The sequence below is a fragment of the Marmota monax genome, unplaced genomic scaffold, assembly GCF_021218885.2.
Source record: "Marmota monax isolate L192 unplaced genomic scaffold, Marmota_monax_Labrador192_F-V1.1 WCK01_AAM20220418_F8-fsc00135, whole genome shotgun sequence".
In the NCBI taxonomy this organism is placed as follows: domain Eukaryota; kingdom Metazoa; phylum Chordata; class Mammalia; order Rodentia; family Sciuridae; genus Marmota; species Marmota monax.
In genome coordinates, this window is record NW_026694339.1 from 1,826,417 (window position 1) to 1,838,970 (window position 12,554).

The 12,554-nt window shown below is 34.5% G+C and overlaps 1 protein-coding gene across 6 annotated transcripts in view; it reads left to right on the forward strand.

Moving 5' to 3' along the window:
* Dcdc1 (doublecortin domain containing 1) overlaps positions 1-12,554 on the forward strand; it is a 486,421-nt gene that overhangs the window by 418,939 nt on the left and 54,928 nt on the right. For all 6 annotated transcript variants that reach the window (XM_058586488.1, XM_058586487.1, XM_046467509.2 and 3 more), the window contains 4 exons: positions 1,719-1,889; positions 7,196-7,381; positions 8,748-8,951; positions 10,324-10,516. In XM_058586488.1, coding sequence (XP_058442471.1) covers positions 1,719-1,889; positions 7,196-7,381; positions 8,748-8,951; positions 10,324-10,516 — 754 coding nt within the window. The remainder of the gene's footprint in view (positions 1-1,718; positions 1,890-7,195; positions 7,382-8,747; positions 8,952-10,323; positions 10,517-12,554) is intronic.

The following is a 12,554-nucleotide window of genomic DNA, read 5'->3' on the forward strand; positions in this document are numbered from 1 at the left end:
AATGTATTGTCTCCAAATAACATTTTATTCCATGTGTTTAAAAGCAGTGAAGCAACTTGTTTTGCAGGCCCTGAATCCAAAACTGGGACAGCAATCTGGACAAATACCAAAACTTAATTAAATCTTCTGTCCTGATGTTAAATAAAGACTAAAAATTTAGAGACAGTATACATCATTTTACATTATTTTATGTCAGATGCCTATTTAGTACATATCAAAGATAAAATCTCATGCAGGTGCAAATTGAGTGCCTTCCTTAGTTTCATAAAATTGTAGGTATGGATGTCTTCCCCTGAGGTTCTCATTTTATATGAAAAAAACTTAATCCCAAGATAATTTGAGTCACCTTTCAAAACTTTTTTCTTTGTTAACATTTCATTTTTATTTATTGAAGCAATCAGTTTATGAAAAAATATTCAAGTTCAAATAAAGTAATAAAAATTAGGCACGTTAGATTAATGCTACTAGATCTTTTCTTGTTCCTTGAAAATATAGCCTTTGGTTTTCCAGATCTCTGGGAGAGGCTTTGTTTTCTGACCCATAAAATCAGTTCTTAAGACTCATTTATTTTCTTCTTTACTGTTAACCTGTTACTTGGTAATGTAAGTGTTACAAATCATAAAATTCCTTGAGGTGTCATGATATGATTAGTTATTAGCAATAATTCACTTTTTAAAATTCTGTTAAATTGAAACATGTTTTACTTATACTTGAGCCAACTTTTGTAATTAAAGTAAATATCTTGTTTCTATTATTATTTAACTTTACTTAGAAAAAGTCTCCTTTAATATCAATGAAATGTAAACTAAAATATCAATAAGGTACTATTTTTTCATTTATTAAGCTCATATTTAGGGAAGATATTGCCCTTTTGGGACAAGAATATGAGAAAAGTGGGTTATTTCATATACATATACAACTATTAGAAATATAAAGTAAAATGATCTCTCCAGAAAGAATTTCGATGTGATAGATCATAATCTTGAAAAATGATCAGAGTTTGGACTTGGGATGCAAGTCAGTGGTACAGTACTTACCTAGCATGTGTGAGATGTGCATTCAATCCCTAATACTGCAAAAAATAGAATCTTCTTTTATCAGCAACTCTTCCAGAAATTTGTCCTAGAGAAATTATCATAGGGGCTTGGGCTGGAGCTCAGTGGTAGAGTGCTTACCTAGCATGCATGAGGCACTGGGTTCAATTCTCAGCACCACATAAAATAAATAAATAAATAAACAATTAAAATAAAGGCATTCTGTCCATCAACAACTACAAAAAAAGAAATTATCATAGATTTATACAAAGATTTATTTACAGTACTGTGTGTTGTTCTCTGTGTATTGCAGGGAAATTTTAAGAAACAATATACATGTTTTAACTATTGGAGATTAGCAAAATAAAATATTCCTGAAATTAAATGATAATATCTTTTTAAAATGTTGAAAAAAGGTTCATGGAATATTGTTAATTGAAAAAAAATGCAATTCAAATTGTATGTATTGTGTGATTCTATTTTTGTAAATCAAAGAATGCATATTTATAAGTATAAAATCTATGCATATAATTGCCAAAAATCAACTATATTTATCACTGCATAATGTATTTATGAATAATTATCTGTACTTTTGGAATTTATGCAATGAAATATGACTGCTATAGCTATCTCATAAACTCACCTGTCTATTTGACAAAATATTTTCTCTCTTTTTTTTTCCAGAAATATAAGCCATACAACAATGGAACTGCCCATCAAAAGTGGCAGTACTTAGAAAATTTGAAAACATTTATGGCCTTTTATAGCACTACTTTGGATAAGGAAATCACATTGGCAAATTTTGCTGGTATTTGTACATCTTCTGTCATTAAAGGGGAAAACATTGATCAACCAGTAAGTGGTTCTGTCTTCCCAAAGAAAAAAAAAGATGGTAAAATAAGATAATTTAATGAAGTGATTTTTTTTCCCTTAGAAAAGCTATGTTCATAAAATTTGATCACTAATTTCCCACAGGACTGAGAACTGAACCCAGGGCCTCATGTGCTAGGCAAGTGTTCTACCCCTGAGCTACATCACCAGTTCTGATCTTGGTTAGAGACAATTTCTGATATTGCATTGAAGCCAGGGCTTATATATGCGAGGCAAGCACTCTAATTCTTAGCTACCTCTCCAGCCCCTTGAACACTGACTTTTTTTAAAAAAAAAATGGTTCTTTTTAGTTATTCATGATATCAGAATCCATTTTGATATAATTCTACAAGCATGGAATATATCTTATCCATTTTAGCATCCCATTCTTTTTTATTAATTAACTTATTCATTTAAATTAGGTATATATGACAGCAGAATGCATTATGATTCGTTGTATACAATTTCAGCACAACTTTTCATTTCTCTGGTTGTACACAATGTAGTGTCACACCATATGTGCGGTCAGACATGTACCTAGAGTAATGAAGTCCATCTCATTCTACCATCTTTCCGGCTCCCATGCCCCTTCCTCACCCCTCCCTCCCCTTTGCCCAGTCAAAGTTCTTCCATTTTCCCCCATGTCCACCTCACCCCATTATGGATCAGCATCCATTATCAGAGAGAACATCAGGCCTTTGGTTTTTTAGTATTGGCTTACTTTGCTTGGCATGATATTCTCCAGCTCCATCCATTTACTTGCAAATGACATAATTTTATTCTCTTTTAATGCTGAGTAATATTCCATTGTGTATATATACCACAGTGTCTTTATCCATACATCTATCGAAGGGCATCTAGGTTGCTTCCACAGTTTAGCTATTGTGAATTGAGCTGCTATAAACATTGATGCAGCTGTGTCACTATAATATGCTGATTTTAAGTCCTTTGGGTATAGACCAAAGACAGGGATAGCTGGGTCAAATGGTGGTTCCATTTCAAGTTTCCTAAGGAATCTCTATACTTCTTTCCAGATTGGTTGTACCAATTTGCAGTCCCACCAGCAATATATGAGTATGTCTTTTTTTCCATATCCTCATCAACATTTATTGTTGTCTGTATTCTTGATAACTCTCATTCTGACTGGCATGAGATGAAATCTTAGTTTTGATTTGCATTTCTGTAATTAATTGAGATGTTTAACATTTTTTCATATATTTGTTGATTGAATGTATATCTTCTTCTGAGAAGTTCTGAGAAGTGTCTGTTCAGCTCCTTAGCTCATTTATTAATTGTTGTTTTTTTTTTTTTGGTGTTAAGGTTTTTGAGTTCTGTATATATCCTGGAGATTACTGCTGTATCTGACATGTGTGTGACAAAAATTCGCTCCCAAAATGTAGACTCTCTCTTCACCTCATTGATTGTTTCTTTTACTGAGAAGAAGCTTTTTAGTTTATCCCATCCCATTTATTAATTATTGATTTTATTTCTTGTGTTTTAGGAGTCTTCTTAAGGAAGTCAGGGCGTAATCCAACATAATGAAGATTTGAGCCTAATTTTTCCTCTATTAGGTGCAGGGTCTCTGGTCTAATTCCTAGGTCTTCGATCCACTTTGAGTTGAGTTTTGTACATAGTTAGAGATAGGGGTTTATTTTCATTTTGTTGAGTATAGATTTCCAGTTCTCTCAGCACCTTTTGTTGAAGAGACTATCTTTTCTCCAATGTATGTTTTTGGCACCTTTGTCTAGTATGAGATAATTTCTCAAAAAAAATTCTGGCAAATCGCATACAAAATCATATTAAAAAAATAGTGTACCATAATCAAGTGAGGTTTATTCCAGGGATACAAGGTTGGTTCAATATATGAAAATCAATAAATATAATTCATCACATCAGTAGACTTAAAGAATTATATGATTATATCAATTGATGCAGAGAAAGAATTTGATAAAATGTAACACCCTTTCATGTTCATAACACTGAAAAAATGGAGATACTAGGAACATACCTCAACATTGTAAAAGCTATCTACTCTAAACACAAAGCCAACATCATTCTAAATGGTGAAAAATTGGAAACATTCCCTCTAAAAACTTGGACAAGACAGGGATGCCCTCTTTCACCACTTCTACTCAACATAGTCCTGGAAACACTAGCCAGAGCAATTAAACAGATAAAAGAAATTAAAGGGATACAAATAGGAAAAGAAGAATTCAAACTATCATTATTTGCTGATGACTTGATTCTGTACTTGGAGAATCCAAAAAAAACTTCACCTGAAAACTAGAATTAATTAATGAATTCAGCAAAGTAGCAGGATATAAAATCAATACCCATAAATCAAATATATTTCTACACATTAATGACAAATCCTCTGAAAGAGAAATTAGGAAAACTACCCATTCACAATAGCCTCCAAAAAAAATTTTTGAGAGTCAACTTAACAAAAGAGGTGAAAGACCTCTATGATGAAAACTACAGAATACTAAAGAAAGACATTGAAGAAGATTTTAGAAGATGGAAAGATCTCCCATGTTCTTGGAAAGGCAAAATTAATATTGTCAAAATGGCCATACCACCCAAAGCACTATACAAATTCAATGTGATTCCTATTAAAATCCCATCATCATTCCTTATAGAAATAGAAAAAACAAGCATGAAATTCATTTGGAGAAATAAGAGACCCAGAATAGCCAAAGCAATCCTTAGCAAGAAGAGTGAAGCAGAAGGCATCACAATACCAGACCTTAAACTATACCACAAAGTATAGTAACAAAAATGGTATGGTATTGGCACCAAAATAGACATGTAGACCAATGGTAGAGTTCCATTCTTATGGATGTACATGGTGGTGGGATTTTCTGTGTTGTTTTATATATGTACATGGGAAACTTCATATATGTACATGCCAGATTCATTCCACTGTCTTTCCTTTACTTATCCATGTCCTTTCCTTCCATTCCCATTGTCTAATCTACCGCATGTCTACTCTTCCCCTCACCACCTGCTTTATTGTGAATTAGCTTCCAAATATCAGAGATAACATTCTACCTTTGATTTTTTCTTACTTCACTTAGCATGATAGTCTTCAGATCCATCCATTTGCTGGCAAATGTTATAAAGTGATTCTTCTTTATGGCTGAGTAATACTCCATTGTGTATATATACCACATGTTCTTTATCCATTCATCTATTGAAGGACACCTAGGCTGCTTTCATAATTTAACTATTGTGAATTGAGCTTCAATAAACATTGATGTGGCTGTGTCACTGAAGTATGCTGATTTTAACTCCTTAAAAATGCAAATACTAGAATCCATGATGAAAATGGAAATATCATCACCAACACTAATGCAATACAGAAGATAATCAGAAGCTGTTTTGAAAATCTATACTTATTTAAGTTAGAAAATACTGAAGACATTGATAAATTCCTAAAAACATAACACTTACTCACACTGAACCAGGAGGATATAGAAAATGTGAATAGATCAATTTCAAATAACAAGATTGAAGAAGTAATCAAGAATTTACCAGCAAATAAAAGTTCAGGACTAGATGGATTCTCAGCCAAGTTCTACCAAACCTTTAAATAAGAACTAATACCAATCCTCCTCCAATTATTCCATGAAATAGAAAAGGAGGGAACCCTTCCAAACTCATTCAATGAAGTCAATATCACCCTTACACCAAAACCAGACAAAGACACGACAAGGAAAGAAAACTTCAAACCAATATCCCTGATGAACATAGATGCAAAAATTCTTAATAAAATGCTGGCAAAACACACTGAAAAGATTGTGCACCATAATCAAGTGAGTTTCATTCCAGGCATGTACGGTTGGTTCAACATACAGAAATCACTAAATATATGCACCACATCAATAGACTTAAAGACAAGAATCACATGATCATCTCAATGGATACAGAAAAAGCATTTGACAAAATACATCATCCATTCATGATTAACACTAGGAAAAAATAGGAATAAAATGACCATATCTTAATATTGTAAAAGCTGTATGACAAACCCAAGGCCAACATTGTTCTAAATAGAGAAAAACTAAAAGCATTCCTCTAAAAATAGAAACAAGACAGGGATACCCACTTTTACCACTTTTATTCTCAATAGTACTCAAATCTCAAGCCAGAGCAATTAGGCAAAAGAACACTTAACTTTTGATTGAAATAACTTAAACTCTGTGATTCCAGTTAGGAAAGATTTCAGGAAAAGTATGAAGAACAAATCTGTTGGTCTTGCCCAGGGTCACTAGTATGGCTGTAGTCATCTGGTGCTCCTTCAGTAGTTTGGTGGCTCTGTGAGGAGTAGATGATCACAGATGGCCTCCCTTACATGTCTGGTGGATGGTAGGCTCTTAGCTAGGGGCATTGATTCTTCAATCTCTGGATTTCTTGAAAAGGCTAGCTCAAGTTTGCTCACATTGTAGTCTTAGGGTTCCTACTGTAACCCAAAGAGAATAAGCACTAATGTGCAAGTACTACTTATACATCTGCTTGTCTTGCATTTGCTAGTGCTACAATGGGTGAAGCCAGTAGTACGCCCTTTCCCTTCTTCAACGAAAAGAAGTAAGGACAAAGAAACACTTCCTTTCTATTGAAGGAACAGTAAAGTCATACATCAAATGACCATGAACACAAGTTTGGAATGGTTTTATTGTGGCTGTCTTTGGAAATAATCTGCCATACTCTTTCATGGCCGGTTTTCAGAGTTATAAATAGGTGCAAGCTTATTGCCAATGTTGTCCAATAGGTTGTAGATTTGTTTTTATTTGTTTGGGTTTTTTGTTTGTTTTACTTCTATTAATAGAATCATTGTGAACTCATTGAATTTTGCATATTCAAAAACATGCAAAATGTTGCCATTATTGTTCTTTATGTTAGCCCCAAATTATTGCTTTTTGAGCAGTAGGGGCTCCCTCATATTGACTTCCATGTCTTTTTGACACAATTTGTTTACTCTGGGATAACTTTTTTCTTTCCCTTGCTTACATTGTATATTTTCTGACTCAAACTTGGAACTGACCATTTTTCATGAAATCTTGATTCTGGGCACAGGTTGTGTTCATTGGTGCTGAATTGTCATTACAAATTTGGAAATTATTTTCTTGAAAATGTAATTATTAGGGAGGAAAATAATGCATTAATGTTGTGATTTCAAATTTAGTATTTGGTGATGATAAAGGTGCTCTATTTATATTCTAAAGAGTTCTATGGAATGTTATCATAATTCAGATGTACCTATATAAAAGTGCCTTTATTTCCTGTTTAAGGGATACTATTATCTCTCAGCTGGTGGAAAGAGGAAAATGATGCTCTGCCTGGCTTGTGGACGATGCATGAGAGCAGAGAAGAGACTGAAACAGTTGCTTCCAGGGGTTCCATTCCTCTGTGTTTCAGGCTCCAAGACCCAGAAGCCCCTATCACAAGGGCCTTTCAAGGTCATCAGTGTGGTCAAGGTGTGTAATGATCTGAATTCTGCTAATGTACATGTGTCAACAGTTTGGAAACTTTGATGTATTTATTATCTGCCTTGCATTCAAGTTAATCTCCACTCATCCAATTCATCCTCCTCAGGTGCATCTCCACTCATCCAATTCATCCTCCCTTAACACATCCTGCTTGCATTGATTTCCTTTTCCCCACTGTAATTTAAAATACATTGTCTATTAATAGTTCCATCCACCCTGTGAAGTTAATTGGGCACTTCTGCAGCTTTAATTTGCTGACACTTTCCCTTGTTCTCTGTGTCACTTAGTTGAGGAAATAACTGCAAATCTTTACTTAGTGGAACAGCTTTTTTACCTGTATACACAGGGTAAACTTCTTTGATGAGCATGGAGCATTTCAGAGGGAATTTGACATGTTGTTGTTAACAATTCAGGTTGGGTGTCTGAATTCACACATCCATGTCTAATGCTATTTAGAGTTCTTGGAGATGAAAAAACAAAAACAAAAACCAAACAAACAAAATCCTCTGCTACTTTTGTGTGACCTTAATTTGAAATGGTACTATTTAAGAGATCCTCCCTTCAAGTTTAGAAGTGAAAAAAGCTGAGGGAACTTGCACACCTGAATATAAAGGAGCAAGTCCAAAAAGGTGGGCACCCTCCAGCCTGTCCTCTCAAGGCTGGCCTGCCCCATCTCCACATCTCGCTCATCTCCTAATTCCTAGCCACATTGTGCCACCTGTTACCATCCACTGAAACAATATCTAAAGGAAAAAGGAATCAGTCCTCTGGGAAGCCGGAGGGCATTTGGTTTGGAGGAGCTGATTACCAAGATCCTCAGAGTTACAGCATCTCAGACAGGTTTTCCCTCAGGGCAGCATCCTAGTTAGTATCCCTTCATTACCATGTGCTTGACACTGTTCTCATTCCCCTCCTTTCATCAGCATCTTCCACCATAGGATGGCATCATTCTAAAGTCAAAAATTGAGGGAATGTCGGTGGTGGTATTGTGTCCTCTTACTTTGATCTCAGGCTGTCTTTGGCCCTGCTGCCATCTCCTGTCACAGGTGAAAGCAAAAGAAACAAAAAATGTAACATTAACCTCAAATAAAATAAATACAGAAAGCCCCAAACAGACCAGATGCTCAGAAGTCACCTAGTAACTCCGTGTCAGGGACGGAAAAAGAACTTAAGATTTCTGTCCAGTGTCCTTCCTATTATAGCACTGGTATCTATAGTACATGAAGTGACCATAGCAAAATTTAAATGTCACACACACACACACACACTCATTGAAATGAGACTGAATGATGCTCAAATAAAAAACTAAAATTTAAAGGTTTGTATAAATGTACAATTTTTTAAAATGAATCAGGCTGACTTATCATCTTATGAGGCTGACAAAACTCTAAGTTATTATGAAGAACTCCTATTATCTTTACGGATGAAGACCTGCATGCAAGTTGTGTATCGCAGTGGTATAGCAGCAACACACCAGAAGGCAGTGAAAATAATCGCGTACAAAAACGGGGATGGATATCGTAATGGGAAGTTAATTGTGGCTGGAACATTCCCCATGGTAAGTGACTGTCACTTAAATGCTGCTTACATTCTCAGAGGTAATGATAATGGTGATTCTCCTGATAAGAAAAAAAAAATGAGATTGAGTGATAAATGTCCCTGGCCAGGTTTACCAATTTAAGCTGATGAGATTAAGATCCGTGTTTCCTTAAAGGCATTATTTTTTATTGTATTTCTTTGGATAGACTTAGAAAAAATTTTTAAAAATCAGAATGTGTTTTCTTAGATTGGCTCCAAAGCAAAGATATAAAAGGAGAAAAAATAAAACTACCCAATTTTCTTCATTCTTATCAAGAACAATGTCATTTTCTTCCCTCCTTCCCAAGCCAACTTCCAATTTTATGTCATCTGAGTGATCTAAGAGATGCCACCTTGTTTATCATCTGCAGCATTAGAGTGCTTATTTGTTGATAGGGTGCTTCATTTTCAAATTGGAGAAGAAGGGATTGTGTTAAGAGGAACTGTGTGGTCTGTCTTAAAGAACACATAGACACAGGAATGAAAGAGAGTCCAGAAGGCCCAAGCCCAGATTTGTCTTTCCAGGTTTAATGATCATCCTGTCTGTGCATTCAGATTAATACTTTAGTAACATATTTTACAGGCGATGTTAAATATGATATAAAGTTCTCATTGGAACTTCTTTACAAACGCTACTTATTTATCCACTCACCTCTTTGGTTGAAAAATAAATGGATTTTTAAATAAAATATTGTTGTTCAGTACACTAAACAAAGTACAGAAGTTAGTGACTTGAAGATTCACTCAGGGATCCATACTGTCTTTTATGGTCTTGGGAAAAAATATTAGCCTTTTCATTCTGTTTTCCCATCTACCAAATGGAGGTAATAATACATGTCATATCTTGGTTTAAAAGTTAACTACTCATTTATTTTAGAGCAGTTTATCAATATGAAATATTACAATAATTTTATACCTTATCAAGCAACAAAATTGAAAGTAGATTTCTCGATTGGACATTCCTTAGAAAGTATTCTGAGGCTACAATGTATTAATATACATCAGCTGCTATGTTACATTTTTAGAGCTAGGAATTTTCACAGTGGGATTAGACTAATATAAGATGGTATAGAACAATCTAATATTAGAAATCATTACTAATCAAAAATCAAGATCAGGGAAGGTGATGTAGCTCAGGAGTAGAATGGTTGCTTAGCATGTGTGAGTCCTTATTTTAATCCCTACTACTATTATTACACACACACACACACACACACAATTAAGATTAGTAGTTACTCAGATCTGTATTTTCTCAAGTTAAAAGATTTTCTCATCTGAAAGGTGAGCTCTTCTTTATTATTCCCAATTCTATCACTAGTTCGTGTCAGTCCTTCACAAACTGTGTTGTTTAGCTTCTTACAGAATGCACAGGACAGCTTGGGCTTTCCAGAGCAGCTTCCAAAGTATACACCAGAGATGGAACCACAGTCTTTACCTTGCGTGATTTGGTTTTATGGGCTCTAAATGAATCCTTTATGCAGAGAGACTCTGAAGAACAAAAAACAGGCTCCACTCCGGTTGGAACAGAAGAGATGACTGCTAAAAGTATGTGGACAATGCTTCTGCTTATGTTCAATCATGAAAAAGTTAAATGAGATTCTTTCAATCACCTCTTCTAGAATTTTAAAATCACAACCAGCTATGATTATAACTGATTTAAGAGTCTCAATGAGATTCTCTGAGGCATAACTTGGGTTATGAACTTGGGTTTTGGAGCCACAATACTAAGGTTCAAGTTCTAGCTCTGTCACTTGCTCAGTGGCTTTTGGGAAAGTTTTTAACACTATGTACCTCAGTTTTCTCATTTGTAAAATGAGGGTACTACTAGTCACTTCATGGAGTGTTTTTAAGGACTGTCTTGAAATAAAAACCATATATAAAATTTTCTCTTGAATGTTATCTTAGTTCATTTTATGCTACTATAACTGAGTACTATAGATCCAGTAACTGGTTGATTTATAAAGAATAAGTATTTACTTTTCACAGCTAAAATCAAGGCCCTGGCAGGTTTGGTTTTCTAATGAGGGTTGCATTCTCCAGAGGGGAGAAGTGCTATGTTCTCAGGAGGCTAAAGATAGAGGGCAGGAGAGCCAAACACTGCGTGAAGCCTCTTTAGTAAGGACCGTCATCCCATTCACAAGGAGAGGGACTCTTATGACCACCTTTGAAGGTCCCACCTTCAGAGACCATCACATTGACCATTAAGTTTCAATATCGGAATTTTTCTGGAGGGGACACATTCATACCACAGCACTCACACACCCATACCACAGAAATACACACATATACATATTCGCTTGAATATATATATTTAATATCTATATTAAATATATTTATTTGGCCTTCATAAATATATTAATAAAATTATTAATGAATATATTAATAAAAGTGTACATACACATATACACACATGTAGATACATATATATGTGTATGTATTTTTTTTACTTAGAACAATGCCTGGTTGATGTTTATCCAAACATTCAATGAATATTACTTATTATTATTCTGTATAGAATATTACTTATTTTTGTTGCTGTGCTTGCTGCTGATATGTACTATGTAGTTAGGTTTGCAGCAGTTGTGTTTGTATAGAATATGTAGATATTTTTTCTTTTTATTCATACATGTTAATTGTACAAATTGATGAGTTTCTTGTGACATTTCCATATGGGCATATATTGTGCATTCATATTTCCACCTTCCCTCTACATCTGTCAACATCCCTCTTTCCCCCTTTACTACCCTCTAAAAGTCCCTCTCTATTTTCAGGTTATATTTTATTTTAATTTTATTGTTTCCACATAAAAGAGAGAGTATGTGATATTGTCTGAATAATTTCACTTGACATGATGTCCTCCAGTTCCATCCATTTTCATGCAAATGACAGATTTTATTCTTCTTTATAGATGAATAAGAGTTCATTGTGTATATATCTCATCATTTCTTTATCCATTCATCTGTTAGATGTTGAGGAGCACCTAGGCTGATTTCATATTTTGGCTAATGTGAATAGTGCCACAATAAACATGGGTATGCAGGTGTCTCTTTTGTATACTGACCTTATTTCCCTCAGATTTATACCCAGGAGTGGTATAATCTGGTCATATGGTGGTTCTACTTTTAGTTTTTTTTTAAAAAAGAGACCTCCATACTGCTTTTTTATAGTGACTATACTAATTTACATTCCCCCAAACAGTATATAAGAATTTTTTCCTTACATCTTTGCTAGCAGTTGTTCTCTTTTGTTTTTTGTAGAAGTAGTTTTATTTATTTTATTTTTATTCTTACATCATTGATAAATTTGGAATGCATTTTTTTCATTTTATAATTTGTTCTAATTAGTTATACATGACAGCAGAATGCATTTTGACACTCTGTCCACAAATAGAGCACAACTTCTCCTTCCTCTGGCTGAACATGGTACAGAGTCACATCAGTAGTATAATCATACATGTATATAATGTTATAATGTCCATTCCACCATCCACCCAGTCCCCACACCTCCTCCCCTCCCCTCACTCCCTTTGCACAATCCAAAGTTTCTTCATTCTTTGCCCCACCCCATTATGGATCAACATCTG